We start from the raw sequence: 19,190 nt of genomic DNA on the forward strand, positions 1-19,190 counted from the left end.
CCTTGGCTGCATTTGTTCCACCAGCATCTAATATGAACCTGCTATTTGCTAAGCACCGGGAGTAAGGACAGAAGAGACCACATCTTTACTCCCTAGAGGCTCCCAGAGGTGGAGAAGACATGTGTTTCTCCAGGGCCAGCACACCAGGCAGTGAGGATGCCCTGTCCCCTCCAGACCACATTGCAGTCAGATCTTGGCAGTCCCTGGATTCAAATCCTGGCCTCGCCACTTCCTGGCTGTGTGACCCTGGGCAAGCTGCTTAACCTCCCTGTGTCTCAGTCCCCGCCCCTGAAAAATGAGGATAATAAGAGCATCTACCTAATAGGGGTGTGGGAATTAAATGAAATAAGGCTTCAAGGCACTGAGCACAGGGTCTGGCCCGTAATGAGTATTATACAAAGTGGTTGGTGAATACATAAAGACTAGAATGCCCTCGGGGTGAGGAATTGGTGGGAAGTGCGTACAGTTTGGCCAAAGAGCTCTAGAGAGGACCTAGCCCTCTTTTTCCCAAATGTAGGCATTTGTAGATCATTCTTCAAGCCTTTTGCCTTATTGGGATTTTATTTTCCTTCTTTTACTTAGTGGTTTTTTTTCTATTTTTAAACTCATTTTTCTTTCTTTTTTTTAAAAACTTTAAAAAAAAGTTTATTTGTTTTAAGACAGAGAAAGAGAGGGAGAGAGAGAATTAGCGAGGGAGGGACTGAGAGAGAGGACGACACAGGATCAGAAGTGGGCTCGATGCCGACAGTGCAGAGCCCGATTTGGGGCTTGAACCCACAACCCTTGAGATCATGACCCAAGTCGAAGTTGGATGCCCAACTGACAGAGCCACCCAGGCGCCTGGTTTTTGGGTTTTTTTTTTTTCTTTAAATCAACTCACTTTTTCTACTCTAATAAACTTTTTTTAAAGGAAACTTTCTATCACTGCCAAGTTGGAAAAAAACCTATTAAATCACTTGCCACATAGATCTCCTCCCCCCAAAATTTCAGTGAAAACCAGGTCATGTTAATAATTTCTAGGTCAGAACTAGATTGGCTGAATTTGCTCTGCATTAAAAAAACAAAAGGAAGGGTGCCTGGGTGGCTCAGTCCGTTGAGCGTCCGACTTCAGCTCAGGTTACGATCTCACGGTCCGTGAGTTTGAGCCCCGCGTCGGGCTCTGGGCTGATGGCTCAGAGCCTGGAGCCTGCTTCCGATTCTGTGTCTCCCTCTCTCTCTGCCCCTCCCCCGTTCATGCTCTGTCTCTCTCTGTCTCAAAAATAAATAAATGTTAAACAGAAAAATTAAAAAAAAAAAAAAGGAACTTGGAAAGTCTCCGAGGCGAGCTTAGGACCAGCAGCACACAAGACCATCTTCTTGGTATTATCAGAAAAAATTACAGGCACCTGAGAAGTAATAAACCACGCTCCCGCCTTGAAGTCTAGAGTAATTGATCTCTTGTGTATGTGTGCTGGTTCGCAAGCTGGCCCCCAGCTTGGCAAGGACAGACTGAAGACAGAGCAGACCATTCCAATTGGCAGGTGGTGGTTTTTTTTTTTTAATTTACTATTTTTTTTCAACGTTTATTTATTTTTGGGACAGAGAGAGACAGAGCATGAACGGGGGAGGGGCAGAGAGAGAGGGAGACACAGAATCGGAAACAGGCTCCAGGCTCTGAGCCATCAGCCCAGAGCCCGATGCAGGGCTCGAACTCACAGACCGCGAGATCGTGACCTGGCTGAAGTCGGACGCTTAACCGACTGCGCCACCCAGGCGCCCCGGCAGGTGGTGGTTTTAATAAGCAAGGAAACTTAGGAGGCTTGTCCTGGGCGGCCACAAAGCGAATAGATCTCCGCACCTGCCCGCCAGAATCTTACAAGTTAATGCGGGGGCCTCAGCGGGGTTCAGGCACGTCTACCATCCAGACAGTCTCAACAACACATTGCCTTCTCAAGGCTGCATCCTTGAAACGACTTTTAGTGCAGGCAGAGTGGGCAGATCCTACTTTCCAAGGACAGAGGACGGGCGAGGAGCCTCTGATTGCCCACGTCCAGCTTGCGGGACACCCGGAGGTCACGTCCTCTCCGTGACCGCCTCCAATAATGTGCCACCTACAATCCAGTCCAAGTGTTGGTAAACTCTCATTTTAAGGTGAGAAAATTGAGATCCACTGGTGGGAAGGGAGGTGCCCAAGGTGACAGAGCTGAAAACTGGTTTTATTTGACAAATCTTTGGTCCTGTGTCAGGAGGTGAGGATATAGAGGAGGAGAATAAAGGCAAGTACTTTTTGCCCCCATGGAATTTACCATCCAGTGGAGGAGAAAGACACTCAACATATAACCATATCAAAAAAGTAAGTCAAATGGCAACAAGCATTGTAAAGAAAAGCTCAGGAAAAAAGTCTATAATGGGAAAATCTACGTGGACTGAAGGGCCATCAAGTGGGTATCTAAAGAAATCACGTCTAAGCCCAGGAAGCGGCCAGGTGAAGAGTGGCAGGAAAAGGGTTCTAAGCAGAGCAATATACATGTGCAAAGGTCCTGAGGCCAGGTGGCTGCAGAGGTGAACAAGGGACTTAAAGCTGAGGATGGAGCTCAGGTTTCCAACTCTGGACTTCTGACTCTGGGGAGGTTTATTTCCCTCGCCACACAGGCTGTCCATTGATTAAGTCACTGAGTGTCTCTGAACCTCGATTTCTTCTCCTCATCTGTAAAATAGGTCAATAGTTATCACCGTGTGTTCTTGTGTAAGATTTAATGAGATGATCTTTGTAAACTGGGAAGTGCCCCACAAATGTTGGGCGTGCTCAGGCTAAACGCTTTCATTTTCCTGAGGGGCCAGCAGAGGAAAAGTGACTTACTCAGGGTCACATAGCTCCCAGGGCAGGACCCTGTGGGGGAGGGGAGGAGAGCATGGCGGGAGGAGCTTGTCCTGGTGACTCTCTTTTTACAGGCTGGTCTGGAGAGGCTACAGGAGGCCGCTTGGGCCAAACGACCTCTGGTCACTTGGGCAAGAAAACTCCTCAAAAGAAATTGTTTCCCAGCTCGAGAGGGCATGGACGAGAAACCGCAGTGCGGCCCAGCGGTGAGTGTGTGAGAAACGAGAGCCCGGCCCAACGCTTGGCCAGCAAAGCTCATCACTTGGCCCCGAGTACGACCCCAGACCCTACTCTGGGCTCCACTGCCATAGTCCCCTGCCTGCCAGCTGATCCCAGTAAGCATGAACTGACCAGGCCCAAGGGACATTTCCTCCCAGAGTGCTTCGCAGCTTCCAAGAGGACACAGTGGGTGCCTCCAGAAGGAAGCTTGGATGTTGGGACAGCAGACAGGAAAGAGATGGGGAGTGAAAGGTTCTGTGGTGGTCCACAACGTGCAGGCAACTACTTAGTATCTAACCCGAGGGATTCGTTCCCTGGGCCTCGGTTTTCTTATCTGTTCAACGAGGATGCCATTAGCTTCTGGGGGATGAAAAAATTTGTAGAAGAGAACTGAGCAAATACCTCAACAATGGTAAAAACTCCAATGGTGTCAGTTATCTGGAGGATTTCCAGCCCTTTCTAGTCCTGCCAGCTCTGCCTCACCCTTGCCCTCTGTGGCATCTCTGGAAACTTCTGTGGCCCCCTCTGACTCTGAGGAACCCAGTTGGGAACCTCTGGTCTACAGAAAAGAGCTGTCAACATAGGATTCATTAAACGTGGGTTAAAGCAGTCTTGCCATGAAGTAGTTGATGACTTCTTTAGGATTTTGTGGGGGTTGTTGAATCCTCCAAATTAGAAGACGTGAGAGACAGTCTATTGGCTCACATAGCTTAGAAGGTAGGTCTAGCCTCAGGTGTGGCTGGATCCAGGGGCTTGCATAATATCCAAATTCTTTCTCTCCATCTCTCAGCTCAGCTGATGTATTGGCTCGCCTCATATCCTGCCAGTGCAGCAACCCCAGCAGGAGTGTCTCTCCTAGCATCTGTACAGAAAATGCTAGGGAAGGCATTGGCTGACTTGAGTCAGGACCAATGCCATAGCCGGGGGCAGGCCCCATGATCGGTAGCCCCTTCAGAGCCACAGTGGGGTATGTTTTCCCAAAAGGGGTAAATGATATGAGCAAGTCAAAATAGCAACTCACTGCAGGAGTATTTTGTTGAATTGCCCCTCTAGTCTTACATGATTTCTAAGTGGCCGAATTCATTCAAAAGGACCTTAGAGGGGGGCGTCTGAGTGGCTCAGTCGGTTAAGTGTCCCATCTCACGATTTATGAGTTCGAGCCCCACATGGGACTCTGCACTGACAGCTCACAGCCTGGGGTCTGCTTCGGATTCTGTGTCTCCCTCTCTCTCTGCCCCTCCCCCACTCACACTGTCTCTCTCGAAAAGATATAAACATTAAAAAAAAAAAGAAAGAGTCCTAGAGGTCTTGCCCACTCTCTCCCAGCTGTGACCTCCCCTCAAGGGCATGAGAATATTGTAGCCAGGATAGAAATATTCTCCAGGACAGATTAAGAATCCATAGCAATTGACAGAAGATATGGCCATACAAAGGCCTCCCTGAGTTTTTTTCTGAGTTGACTGATTACACACAGAAAGAACCTTGGTTTTATTTCTGAAGTATTTTGCAATTTTGGGGGGAAGGGAGAGGACGTCATCCTGAGAGGTCAGGAACCAGCCACTCGCAGACCAGGTCAGGTTCCCAAGGTATGTTTGGTCCATGTGTTGTTTGGGGTTTTTTTCTCTTTTTTTTTTTAAAGTTGCCAGTATTTAAAACATTGGAGATTTCATATAAAAATCTGGAATTCTGGTGTCTTTTAAAGGACATGGGCAGTGCCGGGTCACGTCCCCTGCATGGCAACAGGGGAGTGGATCTGGGCAGGCCCCAGTGGGCAGGGCATTGGTTGGCCACAGTCTGTTCCACTACCTTTTGTTTTCCCAACTTGGACCTGGACAGTCACCCCTGCCTCTTCCTGTGGTCACGTGTACACCCTGCACTAAATGGCCTCCGGTCCAGAGACCTAAAACCTGGACTGTGAAACCCACTGGAAAGGAGGAACCTGGTTACAGAGCCTTCAGGTGGATCCCAGGGATTCCGAATTCTGGGGTGAGCAACCAGAACAGGACTGACCAAAACATCCAGCTGGAAAGAGGCCTTCATCATCATCTCCTGGCCACCCCATTTGGCAGATGGCAACACTGAGGCTCAGGGAAAAGGGGACAGAGCAGGCATTTGAATCTCAGGCTCCTGCCTCCAAGGCAGGTTCTGTCCATCAAACCAGATTTCCTTCCTTCCTTTCTTCCTTCCTTCCTGCCTTCCTTCCTTCCTTCCTTCCTTCCACAAATCTTTACAACTGTATGCACGTTTACTTATTTATTTTTGAGAGACAGAGAGAGACAGAGCACAAGCGGGGGATGGGCAGAGAGAGAAGGAGACACAGAATCCGAAGCAGGCTCCAGGCTCCGAGCTGTCAGCACAGAGCCCCATGTGGGGCTTGAACTCATAAACCGTGAGATCATGACCTGAGCCGAAGTCGGACACTCAACTGACTGAGTGGTTGACACTCCTGTTAGGCCCTTTATACACATCACACATCTGTTATTTTTTCCATTCATTTGACAAGTATTTATTGAGTGCCTGCTACATTTAGGAGCTGAATATGGGGGGGGGGGTTGTGGAATACAAGCGAAGTCTACCCACCTGGAGTGCTAACAAGATAATTACATAAAGGTGAATATTGGAGAGAGTGAGCAGGGCCTTGAGGGCAACGAATTAAACACTGGGCTGTGATGAGGAGGGGTGGCCAGGTGACCAGAAGGTGACATCTTCTTGGCATTGGAGGCCCAAATACCAAAATGTTTGTGAGCAGCAAGCCGTGCCCAGCTGAGCGACAGACCCTCCAGAGATGCCAAATCAAACAAGCCGGACCGTGGTCAAGGGGCAAGGGGGCAAGGCCTTGGCTTGTTAGCGAAGGTCTGGCCACCAGTGTTCGCCAAGGTTGGGGTTTTTTTTCCCCCTTCTTTCTAAAGATTTTTGTCAGTGGGGCTCACAAAGAGGAACTATGCAAATCACGAATTGCGACCCGGTCTCAAACCCCTGCTCTGTCCTCACTGTGTGACCTCAAGCAGCTATCACCACCTTTCAGAGCCTCAGTCTTCTCCTAGGGAAAATGGGGAGTCCATGGTAGGGAAGTCCACCAGGCAGGGAAGTCAAGAAAAACCAACAAGCTGGTGCATGTACAGGGCTGATCCCAGAGCCCAGCCCCAGGTCCCGGCTCTGTAAACAGGCACTGAAATTACTGATAACCCCAGAGGTTGTCGGAGCTGGAAGAAGCTCAGAGAGTGGGACCAGCCCCTTCCTTGCAAGCATGAGGACACAGAGGCACAGAGAAGGCGATTGTCTGCCCAAGGCCACACGGCACCCAGACTCTCAGCAGCTGAGGACCTGCCTGGCTGGCTCTCCCTTCCACTCCCCACCTTCCCCCCAGCTTCCATCTGTGGTTTCATCCAGACCAGGAATGCTGGGCCCATGGACATCAGCTATGATTCTAAACTGGTTCTAGACCAGCTCTAAACCACCTAAGGGCTAGCCAGTTACGCAAGGGAGGAGGAGGAGTTGCATTAATGGCTCACAGAATGCCTAGGCTCTGGAGGCACAGAGCTGGGATCAAATCCCACACACTTCTCAGCTGTGTGCCCTTGGGCAAGGTCATTCTAAACCTTCTTTTCCCCATCTGTGAAATGGGGTTAACACCTAGCTGGCCAGCTTCTTCAGAGGACTGAGGAGTGCCTGGCACATAGTAGGTGCTCAATGCGTGTGCAGTGCCATCAGCATCCGTAACGCCATAGGGCAGCCCTCCTGCCCTGCCCCTTCCTGCCCCATTGTCTCATAAAGGGGTCCTCTGGGGGACACAGAAGAACAGTTGAGAGAGCAAGGCGGGATGCTTACCCCGTCATCCCCCTTGTTGGGAAAACGGTCCTGTAATGCCTGGTCCTACTGGAAACTCATCTGCCACCTCTGAGAATCTGTGAAAGGACTATCTTAGTCCATTCAGGCACTGTAACAAAATACCATAGGCTGAGTGGCTTCTAAACCACAGACATTCATTTCTCACCACACTGGAGGCAAGGCTGGGCACTCCGAGATCAAAACCCCACAGATGCGGTGTCGTGGGGGCCTGCCTCCTGGTTCATAGATGGCTGCGTCTAAGGCTGTTCTCACATGCTGGAAGGAGGAAGGAGCTGTCTGCTCCCATTCATGAGGGCTTTACCCTCATGACCTCATCACCTACCCAAAGCCCCACCTCCAAATACCATCACCCTGGGGGTTAGATTTCAACATGTGAGTTTTGGTGCAGGACGGAAACAAATATTCAGTCTCTTGCAATGACCCAGAGCCATTTTCTCCTCTCCCGTAAGGCACACCAAGGCAGGAGCAGCTAAAAGGTATGGCACGGAGGTCCCAGAGACGGAGGTCTTCCTGCAGCAAGAAGGGAGCCAGAGCGGCTCGCTGCTGAGGGCCATCTGGCAGATGTTCCGTTCCACCTTCCTCCTGGGGACCCTGAGCCTTGTCATCTGTGATGTCTTCAGGTTTGCTGTCCCCAAGCTCCTCAGGTGGGTCCAGACCTTGGGTGCCTTGCTAAGGCTGGTGGTCCTTTCCTTAATGGTGTCTTTCCAGAGTCAGGGGGCACCAGCTCTCTTTCTTCCTCTGCCTAGTCCTCCGGTGCCCAGGGCACTGGAGAGTGGGTGAAAAGGATACTGAGGAAGGGGAAAAAAGTACGGAGAAATTGACTAGCCTCAGGGAGAGAAGATGAATGAACTCAACCCTGACTGTATCAGTTAGCTTTTGCCGTATAACAAAACAACCCAAAAGCGAGGGGCTTACCACCACTTCCTTAGCGCGTGATAATGTGGGTCAGCAGTTGGGGCTGGGCTCGGCTGGGCAGTTCTTCTTCCGTCAGCTGGGTTCCCCTGTGTGTCTGTGCTCAGCCGTGTGTGAAGCTGGCCGGGGGCTGACTGGTCAGAGACGGTCTCAGCTGGGACAGCGTGTCTCTGCTCCATGCGATCTTTCATGGCCCACAGTGCTAGCTCCGGCTTGTTCACATGGCCACTCGGCAGGGCTTAAAGACCCAGAGCAAAAGGGCCACTCTCTCTTGAGGCCTCGGGCTGGGGGCTGGCACAGTTTTACCTGCACTGTTTTCTGGGCCAAAGCTGGTTGTACGGCCAGCCCAGATTCAGGGGATAGTCGATTTGTGTGCTGTGGCTACCATGACAGTATTACAGGCTGGGTGGCTGAGACAACAGAAATCCGTCTTCGCACAGTGCTGGCGATGAGAGGTCCAAGATCAAGACGGATTTTATGAGGCCTCTCTCTTGGACGTGCTGTGTCCTCACATGGTCTTTCTTCTGTGTGTGTGTGTGTGCCCATATAGTATCTCCTTGTGTGTGCAAGTTTGCTCTTAGAAGGACACCAATCAAATGGGATTACGGTTCCACCCTCATGGCCTTATTTTAACCAAACTTCCCCTTGAAAGGCCCGGTCTCCAAATACAGACGCATTCTAAAGTACTGGGAATTAGGATTTAACATAGGTATTTGGTGGGGGCACAATTCAGCCCATAACATGTGGAGACAAAATACTCCCCTCCAGGTCAAAGGAGCAGCAATCACATTCAAAACGAATGTGCAGGGGGTGCCTGGGTGGCTAGTCAGTTAAGCTAAGTCTGACGTCGGCTTAGGTCACGACCTTGCGGTTTGTGAGTTCGAGCCCCGCGTCGGGCTCTGTGCTAACAGCTGAGAGCCTGGAGCCTGCTTCGGATTCTGTGTCTCCCTCTTTCTCTGCCTCTCCCCTGCTTGCTCTCTGTCTCTCTCTCAAAAGTAAATAAACATTAAAAAAAATTGTTTTTAAAAAGAAAATGAGTGTGCAGGGGGGCTCCTGGGTAGCTCAGTCAATCAAGCCTCTGACTCCTGATCTTGTCTCCGGTCATGATGTCACAGTTCCTGGGATCGAGCCCTGTCTCGAGCTCTGTGCTGAGAGGGGGCAGCCTGCTTGGGATTCTCTCTCTCTCTCTCTCTCTCTCTCTCTCTGTCTCTCTCCCTGCCCCTTCCTTGCTCATGTGCTCGTACTCTCTCTTTCTCTCTCAAATTAAATAAACTTAAAAAAAAAAAAGAAAATGAGTGTGGACAGTGGGAGAAATAACCTGCATTTTTGCAAAAATATCTACCACTCTGTCTGGTCCTCTCAGGCAAAAGGAACAACCATGGATGCCTTCTCTTACCGCTCGTACTCTCCCTCTCTCGAAAGCCTTTTTCTGGAGTTTATTGGTAATCCCACGACCCCGGCCTGGAAAGGGTATCTCCTCGCGGTGCTGATGTTCCTCTCTGCCTTCCTGCAATCAGTATGGGAGCAGCAGTACATGTACAGACTCAAGGTGCTGCAGATGAGGCTGCGAACTGCCATTACTGGCCTGGTGTACAGGAAGGTGAGCCCTGGGCGAGAGGTGCGGGTCTTTCCCGTCTCCCCATCTCTTCCGAATTTATATGAAACGTTCTAGCCCAAAAGGGTCACATCATATCATCTGTGCCTGAAAATGCCCTCATTCATTACTTTACTACACTCTCACCTTCTTGGTTATTTCCATAAGACCTTGAGTGATCTGACCCTGGCACCTCTCCAACTCTATAACAACACACACCTGCTCTCTTGCTCAACCCACTCCAGCCACAAACATACCAGGCAACCTCCGACCTCAGGACCTTTGCGCTTGCTGTTGCCACTACCTGGACACCCTTTCCATTTCTTTTCATGTACTTTCCACTCATCCCCCGTGAGGATAAAGGGCTAATCTTGGGGCTGTGTGGAAACCAGATGGAGGTAGACTATCAGCTACATCCCCAGGCAACGCTGCTTATGGTAAAAATGACTCCTGACCCATTGGTAAATTCATCTGGGCTGAAAGTTCTGTCGGTGGAGCATGAGTACCTGATGGGAAGCCATAGCTTGGAGCTTCTTTTCCTGCAACGGCTCTTGTCCCCTTGGGAGCCCTGGGAGTGGAGCTCACAAGACTATCTGCCGTAAGACTATCGGACTCTCTGGCTCCCGTGGGGTCTGGAGCCCCTGAGCCTGGGCCACCCAGTCCCCGCGAGTCTCCTGTCACGCCCGCGCTGTCCCCTGGGGGAGAACCGGGGCAAAGGGAACAGCCCCTGGACGGCTGTGTGGACGGCTCCCCTGACCGCGTGGCTGCTGTGTCTTAGACCCGGGCAAGCTCCGGGTCAGTGTGGCCCGTCTGGTCTTGTGAATCCACGTGCCGAGCTGAGGCTTGAGGCCGTTGCTCTCCCATGCCCACCCTTAGGGGAGCCCTGCCCGTCTCCTCAGAGGTCAGCCCCTGGGCTCCCCGTGCTGCTCTGCCTCCCCGTTAACCGTGTCTGCTTATTTTCCGGACCTGGTACGTAGACAGGGCTAGCCAATTTCTAGACGTAGGAAATGACTCGCCAAGAGCATCCCTTTCATGCCAGCTACCCAGTCCAGAGCCCACACTCCCGATCGCCCCCTGATGGGGCTCTCGACACTCTGGGCCCCCACACGCCTGCCCCAGTCACCCCAGGGCCAGGTGCTGGACGAGGGACAGCTCCTGTGCCCAAGAGCCCACCAAAATTATTCAAGCTAGCCAACCCTGCTTACCCTCACTGACCCTTCCTCCCTGTGAACACCACAATTAAGGCCCCACAGTCCACCTTGCTAATAGGCAATAATAGTAATTATTATTATTGATGTTACTGAATAATATTATCTTAAAACATTGCTTCATAACACGCCTCATAACTGCCATTAAAGAAGGAACTATGTAAGTTGTGATTTAATTTTCCTCCCCAGTTCAAACTCTGCTGTGGGAGAGCAAGCCCCCTGCCTCTATCTTCTCAGTACTCAGTTCACTGTGAGGCCCAGACTAGGTACTCGATAAAGACTGGAAGATTCTTCTGGAGATTTTCTACTCAGTCCTTCCTGGCTCACTCATTTACCCCCTTACTTCTTCCCTCACACACTCAGCAGAGACGATGGCAAATAGAGCTTAGCATTCAACAGGCTGGAAGGGGTCCACTGTGACCCCAGGGCCCACACTGGGGCTGCCAGAGAACCAGGTCTGGTGTGTGAGGGGCACCATGTAGATGCCTTCAGGGAATTGATCTAACACCCTGTCTAGCTCCTGTCTCGCCTTGGTCATCCTAGATTCCAAGCTTGGCCTAGCCTTTTAGAAGGCCCTTCAACTTTGGGTAAGTTGGTCAACTTCTCTGTGCCTCAGTTTCCTTGGCTGTAAAGTGGGGTTAGCAATTCTGCACTTCATTGATCCCAGTCTCACTTTTTTTTTTAACCCTTCTGAAATCAAGATGTATATCATGTGTCTTAATTTAATCGCATTTACTTTTTTTGCCCTTAGTGACACAAAAACAGAGCGTTTCGTCCATAGCATTGTAGACTGAATGAGATATGGCAGCACCTCCTCCATCTGGTTGTGGGTTGGGCCCCATCACAGAAAACGGTGACCCTGTTCATTTAGCACAGTGCCTGGGGCATGGTTGGAATTCAGGAAACGATCCCCAGTATCATCATGAACCCAAGGGTTTTATATATTGTGCTACTAACTTACCACAACAGTGTTTTAGGGATGTCAGAGGATTTTTTTCTTTGGTCATCTCTCCAAATTCTCATGACGGTCCTGGGAGGTTGGCTCAGGAGATTCACTAGCCCACTTTACAGACGAGTGAACTGAGGCTAGATAGGGAAGAGACCTGCCTCTGCCAGCAAGGGCAGACCAGCTTAGACCCCAGACCGGCCAGACGGCTGTGCTCTTGCTCCGTCCGTGCTTTGGGCCTCCCTGCCCTCCTCCACCCCACTCGTCCCGTCCTTCCCTCTGGCTCAGGTCTCCATCCTCCCGCCCTGCCCAGGTCCTGGTCCTGTCCAGCGCCTCCAGAAAAGCCAGCACGGTGGGTGACGTGGTCAACCTGGTGTCCGTGGACGTGCAGCGGCTGACCGAGAGCGTCGTCTACCTTAACGGGCTGTGGCTGCCGATTATCTGGATCATCATCTGCTTCGTCTACCTCTGGCAGGTGTGCCACAGTTCACAGGCCCCCGGCAGGTGTATCAGCGGCATTGTGACAGTGAGCGAGCATAGAGTGGTCCCAAGTACTATCCAGTGGGTGTTGTCATGGTGACTGTAGATCTACGCCTACTGCCCCCACCCTACGGGACACGGGGCCAGCACCCTTTCTGACTGGCCGCCTTGTAGCCAGGGCCCAGCATGCAGTGGGCACACGTAGAAAGAGGGAGGGGGACGAAGGACTCCTGGGAAAATGCAGAGCCATTAAAGGGGCAGACCCCTGACCACAGCAAATCTGCAGAAGACCCACCCATCACCCTCCTGGTCTTTTGGTGGACGGTCCCTAACATCAGAAGGTCACCCTGAAATCCTGGCCCGGCGGGGGGGGGGGGCAGACATTGAAGTTGCCACAGTTAGCATCTGTAGCATTTTTCTCCAAATGATACTATTTTTTGCCAGAGAAAGCTTAACCTTCCTTTCACCTTTCTTTGAGTATTTTCCCAATCCTGGCGGTGGGCTGGTTTGCCTTCCGGGCACTTCTCCACTTGGCCACTGGGTGGCGCGATTGCTGCATAAATGAAACAAACAGGCTTGCTCTGTGGTCAAGGAGATTACAAAATCGTGTTCTTAAAAGCTGAGAGGGGAAACTGAGGGCCACAGACTGAAGAGGGGTGGGGCTTGTCTAGAGACTGGGCCCAAATGGCGCGGGAGGAATCTCAAACAGTCACAACCACTTAGAAATCATCTCCCCCACCCCCAGCTCCACATTTGCACCAAAGCAGGGGCGCCTCTGTGGCTCAGTTGGTTAAGCCTCTGCCTTCGGCTCAGGTCATGATATTGCAGTTCTTGAGTTCGAGCCTCACATCGGGCTTTCTGCTGTCAGCCCGTCAGCACAGAGCCCGCTTTGGATCCTCTGTCTCCCCTCTCTGCTTTTCCCCCGCTTGCACTCTCCCCCCCCCCAAAAAAAGAGGGGGGGGAACCAAAGCCAAGGGGGAACATAACTGTCCCAAAGTCACAAAGCTGGTGGGGGTAGGGCTGTCAGACAAAATACAGGATGTTCGGTTAAATATGACTTTTAGAGAAACCGAATAATTTCTTAGGATAAGTATATCCCAAATATAGCATGGGACATACTTATACCAAAAAGCCATTTGCTGTTTCATCTGAAATTCGTACTTGCTGAGGCATCCTATATGTTTTTTGGCTAAATCTGGCAACCTTGTCAGGGGTGAAATGAAGACCTAGGATAACGACTGTATGACACGGGCACTTATTCTAGGTGACGGGCAATGCTGGATGTCCCTTTCATGGATGAGGACACTGCTGCTTAGGGAGGTTAGGTAGTTTGCATGAGTGTCCTCAGCAAGTGTCAGCTGGCTGCCCTCGCCAGCTTCCCTGGGATGCCCTTAGGACCCAGGTCTGACCAAATCCCTCGGTGTCTTCAGCCGGGCTCCTGGAGGTGTCTTGTGACCTCCCACCCTCTCTGTCTCCAGCTTCTAGGACCCTCTGCCCTCACTGCCATCGCTGTCTTCCTGAGCCTCCTCCCTCTGAATTTCTTCATCACCAAGAAGAGGAAACAGCATCAGGTCTGACATTTGGGAGAAGGGACACACTAGGCGGCAAGCGGGGCGGGGAGCCTGCAGGTCACGGGACTGTTGCTGGTGCAGGTACGGGGAGATGAGGAGGGGACGGAGGGCCTGGTGGCATGAGCCTTTCCGGTCACTCAGAGCCCTGCCTTCCTCCCGGTGCCCCCAGCCCTGTGGATGGCTGTCACACGCCTCCAGCGTCTGGGCCACAAGCCAACCATGGGTCAACTCGGACGCCTCTCTTGTTCTCACACACCGTCCCTCAGCAGATGCATCCGGAATGATGGCCCAGTCTCACCCTCACTGGGCGCTCCTGCTCCTCTTGCCCTCGTCATCCCTCTCTGCTCAGAACCACAGTGGCTCACATGTCCCCGAGAGTCAGAGCCGAGACCCTTGGTGGCCAGCCGTGATCTGGCCTCACCTCCTGCCCCTCTGCCCTTCCCTGACCCTCAAGCTCCAACCCCACTCCCCCTCTGCCCTCCCCTGACCCTCAAGCTCCAACCCCACTCCCCCTCTGCCCTCCCCGACCCTCAAGCCCCACTCAGGGCCTTTGCTCCTATGGTGCTCTCTGCCTGGAACACCTTCACCCCCAGACATCCCTGCCCCCCCCACCCCAACCCCTCACAGACCCCTGGTTACAGCAGCAACACGCCCCTCCCCTCCATATGCACCTGTTCGGCAACTTGGCCTGCCCGTTTGCCAGATGCACCTGGCTCCTCTCTCTCTTCGGACTGAAAGCTTCCCGGCAGCAGGGAATATGCACTGATACAGTCTCAGCTTCTAGAACAGTGCTTGGCAATCAGGAGGAGGGAGGGAGGGAGGAAGAAAGGTCTCACATAGACTGTTTCTCCAGACTTCTGTTTGGCCTCCTCTAAGGCACTGTCCACACCTGCCCCTGTGACAATGCCCCTCCTTAGTGGGACACAGGGGCCCCCGACTCCTCTGCCTGACCCCCAAGTCCCAACGTGGTGCAGCCCACCTCCCTCCCGTAGCACCCCCCCCCTCTCTGACCACGCTGCCTGCCTCTGGGTCGTGCTGTCCCCTCCGCCTTCCTTCGTCCACCTCACCTACCCATTTGCACACCCAGCACCTGCTCATCATAGCTCACGGTCACTCCCACCTCCAGGAAGCCTTCCCTGTGGCACCACACCCAGGCTGGTTCAGGGCTCCGCCTCTCCCACCTCCTCCCTGGTCTGTGGGAACTTCCCATCATTTCTGGCCCACAATGAGGGCAGAAGCTGGGGGACAGGAGGGAGAAGGCACCTGTGGGGGTCCAGGGACAAGATGACAGTGACTTGGGCCAGGACTGTGGGGACAGCGATACTGAGAGGCAGACAGCCTGGGACCTGCTGTGGAATCAAGGGCATTTGCTGAAGGTGGGGTGTGATGGTTTGGGGGGAGGAGAATTCTAGACGTTTCCCTGACCTCTTCCCCTCTTCTTCCCTCTGGTACCAGGAGGAGCACATGAGGCAGAAAGATTCTCGGGCACGGCTCACCAGCTGCGTCATCAGGAACATGAAGATGGTCAAATCCCACGGCTGGGAGGGAGCCTTTCTAGAAAGAGTCCTGCACATCCGGGGCCAGGAGCTGGGTGCCTTGAGGACCTCCAGCCTCCTCTTCTCTGTGTCTCTGGTGTCCTTCCAGGTGTCCACATTTCTGGTGAGGTCACTCTGATCTCTCTGCAGAGCATGGACGGAGGGAGGGAATCCTGGGGAGGGGGTGAGGTAGGCAGAACTCCCGCCTCCGCGCCCCCCCAGATCCTGGAGCCTTTCTTTGCAGACCACGCTGTCCGTTCAAACATACCTTTCCTGGATCCTTCCCAGTCAGGGATCCTTGCTTTGTGCTGAGTTAGCTGATTCTGAAGCTGGTAGTGGCTAACAAGGTCTGTCATTCTCCTGTAGAAGGTTCCAGCGTCTGAACTGTTGCTGCTTCTGGCATGGGGAGGAGGCAACAGGGGCAGGTTCTGCTCAGGTAGCACCCCCGGTCCACACTGATGCCGGCTGTCAGATGGCTGCAGGGGCCCCCTTCCCCACATCCACACACACTGGGCACCGTCCTGTCCTCCAATTTATTTCACAAACTGCTGCCAGACTAGCCTTCCTAAAGCACGGCCAGCCGTGACTTCAGTCCATGCGGGGTTGCAAACAAACCTACGGTAACTCACTGCTGCATAAATAAATAATCCAAACTCTTCATAAAATAGTCAAGGCTGGTTGCAGGTGGGCCTTAATCACTTATTTCCAGAAGGATTAGACACCCCCCCACCCCCGGGGGACGATCTGGAGTTACCAACACAGTCATCACTGAGAAACACAAGTAGCATTGCTTACAGCCATGAGAGCTCCCCGGATAGGGTCACTGAGTCACCATCACACCGAGCGACCATCACGGTAGGCATCATGTAGAGTGGTCAGCACACTAAGGGACCATCATATCATCACCAAGTGGCACCTAGAACTGAACTACACCCTCATGACATCTAGAGCCACAAATGCCCCCAACCCCCAAGGTTCTCAAGTGCTGCTGATACGTGCAACTTCAGGGTCATCTCCAAGAATTTCTAGACTCACAAGTCCCACCCATGCCTAGAACCCCCCCCCCCCCCCCAAACCCTACCCAGACCGCATGCTGCAGTGTCCCCAGATGCCTGGAACTAAGAGTTTCTGGTCCTAGAACAGGGATTGCACACACACCTCCTTTCACTAATACGGTTGTATTTTTTCAGAGAAACACAGCTTTGTGAACCAGGAGTGAGAACTGGGGCAGGTAGCAGAATTTAGGGTGAGAACCAGACGGGCGGGAACATTCCAACGTGGCAAGGCTTGGCCAAACAGGCCCCTGGAGACGCCTGCTCAGGTTCCTGGGTTGTGCCCTCAGCCCATTGTCACTGCCCGTGTGTCCCCAGGTTGCACTGGCGGTGTTTGCTGTTCATTCGCTGGTGGCTGAGGAGAATGCCATGGACGCTGAGAAAGCTTTTGTGACTCTCGTGGTTCTCAATATCCTCAACAAGGCTCAGGGTTTCCTGCCCTTCTCCATCGACTCCGTGGTCCGGGTGAGGCGGTGGGGCGGGGAGGCCATCTGGGCAGAGACCCGCAGGGGTGTAGCAGGCAGTGCCCTGCCTCTGTGCATCCCCACACTGCCCACAGGACCGACGGGGGAGGGAGGGAGAGGCCGGGAGGGGCAGAGGATACAAGGAATGGGCAGCAATCACTGTTCTCTTATTACGTAAATTGTTTTTATTTCCATTCTCTTCCCTGTCTCTGCTCACACTGTGCCACCTTGGTGTGGTAGAAATGAGAGCAAGTTGCCTCGCTGAGACATCTCTATTTAAATTTTTTTTTTGATGTTTTAAGTTATTCTTGAGACAGAGAAAAAGTGCATACTGGGGACGGGCAGAGGGAGAAAGGAAGACAGAGAATCCCAAGCAGGCTCTGCACTGTTAGCAGAGAGCCTGATGCGAGGCTTGAACTCACGAGCCACCAGATCACAACCTGAGCAGGCGCCCTGAGGTGTCCCTATTCAAATGCCGCCTCCTTAGTTCCCAGAGATGGTTTTAGGGCTGAGAGCAGAGAGGGTTCCCCTAGGTGGACAGAGTCTGGAACCATTTCCAATAATGGTCTGATGACCCCCTTGGAAAACCCACCATCTCCTTCTGGGGTCTGATCTGCAGAATGGCAGCCCAAGTGTCCCTACTATGCTAATTAGGGGTGAGGAGACGGGAGGTCACCACCGTCATCGTCGTCACCACCTCCGTGTGCACAGTTTCCCGTGGCCTGGAAAGCCTTGCGCTAAAGCTTTGCAAATGCATCAGGCTTGGGAGACGGGAAGGTTTTCCACATCCCGAGGCACCAGGCACCTGAAGCCCGAGTTCGTTTTTTGCTCTTTGGGCGCCAGTGACCTGAGGCTTTGGTTTCCCCAGGCCCGGGTGTCCTTGGACCGTCTGGCCGCCTTCCTCTGCCTGGAAGAAGTTGACCCTGGGGCTGTGGACTCAAGTCCCTCCAGACGCTGTGAGTGCGGAGTTCAGCAGGAGGGGGATGGGAGGGATAAGAGGAGCGGTTCCCGCAGTCCATCGACCAAAAGCCAGGGTCCCAGCTGGGGCCGCTGGAGACAGGATGGCACGCGCAGATGAGGTCACCAGCCATATAACGTGGAAACGGGCACGGTGACACTTTCTGCCGGTCATTCAGTGGCTACCCGTGCCCACTGATGGCGCGTCAGTCTGGGTTACAGCAGCCAACCCTCTAACAGCCCAGGTCCTCGCCCTCGTGCGGGAAGTCCCGGGAGACAAACACGGTGACGTGTTCGTCGAGCTGGGAAATAAAGTCGGAGAGGTTACGGGCACCCTTGTGTGATGAGGTTCTCCAAGCACGGGTTGTCTGGGTTTGCCCTCCAGCTGCTGGGGACACCTGCATCAGTGTGCACAACGGCACCTTCGCCTGGTCCCGAGAAGGCACCCTCTGCCTGCGCAGGTACAGCATGGCTTCTCCGCAAACTGCCTTCCCGGGGTCGGGAGGACGATGTGGGAGCCGCCGCGGTGTCCTGTGTGAGAGACGGTGCAGGCTTCCCGCAGGGTGGGGGGTGGGGAGAGGGGCTGGAGGGCGGGCTCACCCACGCCACTGTTGTCAGGGAGGTTGGGACCAGCCCTGGCAGAGAGTTTGGGGGAAGCAAGACTCCTGGGGGTGGAGGAACGGTGAATCAGCCTCCCCGGTCGGGGAGGGAACACCTCCCTGGTCCCTGCTCCACAGGCTGGCCAAGATGACACCAAGGGAGGCCTAGCAGACAGGCCCCCCAAGACCCCGTCAGCCATATCTGCTTCTCTCTCTCCTCTGTTAGCTCCCAGGTCATTGCCACCTGCAGCCCCCACTTTTGGTGGGGTCTTTGTGGCAGAAAACCCCAGCCAGCCCCAAAACTCTATAAGAAGAGAAAGAAAATATCCTGGGCAGTATTCATGTCGATTGCCATTCACTCCCCTCGTAGTATTTATTAAACGCTTGCTATGTGCCAGCCCCTGCTGTAGGCTCTGGGGACAGAGCGAAGGAAATGCGCAAGGGCCCTGCTTTCTTGGGGCCAACGTGATGGGGGCACACAAATGAGAAAGGGCAAGGGTGTGGTGTTGAGGGAGGGGCATGTGTAGTGAGGTCATAATAAAGAGAAGGAATGAGCCTTGTGGGTGTCTGGAAGAAGAGCTTTCTAGTGGTAGGGACAGCAAGTACAAAGGTCCTGAGGCAGGAGTGTGCCTAGACCAAGGTTTCTCCACGTCAGCACTGGTGACATTGAGGACTGCAGAATTCTTTGTCGTAGGGGCTGTGCTATGCATTGGAGGATGGTTAGCAGGACCCCCAGTATCTGCCCACTAGCTTCTAGCAGCAACCACCCACCAGGTGTGACAAATGACACTTGGGGAGGGGCACAGTGCCTCCTACTTGAGAACCACTGTCCTACTGTCTTTGAGAAGAAGCAGGAGGTCAGCGTGGCTGAGGCCGAGTGGCTAAGGGACAGAGCAGTGGGAGGTCGGATGTACTTGGTGAATTGTCGGGACGCTTTACCTTTTATC

At 53.1% G+C, this 19,190-nt stretch overlaps 1 protein-coding gene across 1 annotated transcript in view; it reads left to right on the forward strand.

Annotated features, from left to right (window-relative positions):
* The window catches only part of ABCC6 (ATP binding cassette subfamily C member 6), a 52,005-nt gene that overhangs the window by 10,027 nt on the left and 22,788 nt on the right, over window positions 1–19,190 (forward strand). Inside the window, exons 7-15 of the mRNA XM_043560444.1 lie at window positions 2,932–3,063; window positions 7,375–7,569; window positions 9,260–9,437; window positions 11,899–12,060; window positions 13,544–13,636; window positions 15,092–15,295; window positions 16,542–16,688; window positions 17,556–17,643; window positions 18,030–18,105. Coding sequence (XP_043416379.1) covers window positions 2,932–3,063; window positions 7,375–7,569; window positions 9,260–9,437; window positions 11,899–12,060; window positions 13,544–13,636; window positions 15,092–15,295; window positions 16,542–16,688; window positions 17,556–17,643; window positions 18,030–18,105 — 1,275 coding nt within the window. The remainder of the gene's footprint in view (window positions 1–2,931; window positions 3,064–7,374; window positions 7,570–9,259; window positions 9,438–11,898; window positions 12,061–13,543; window positions 13,637–15,091; window positions 15,296–16,541; window positions 16,689–17,555; window positions 17,644–18,029; window positions 18,106–19,190) is intronic.

Source organism: Prionailurus bengalensis, chromosome E3 (assembly GCF_016509475.1).
Source record: "Prionailurus bengalensis isolate Pbe53 chromosome E3, Fcat_Pben_1.1_paternal_pri, whole genome shotgun sequence".
Taxonomy (NCBI): domain Eukaryota; kingdom Metazoa; phylum Chordata; class Mammalia; order Carnivora; family Felidae; genus Prionailurus; species Prionailurus bengalensis.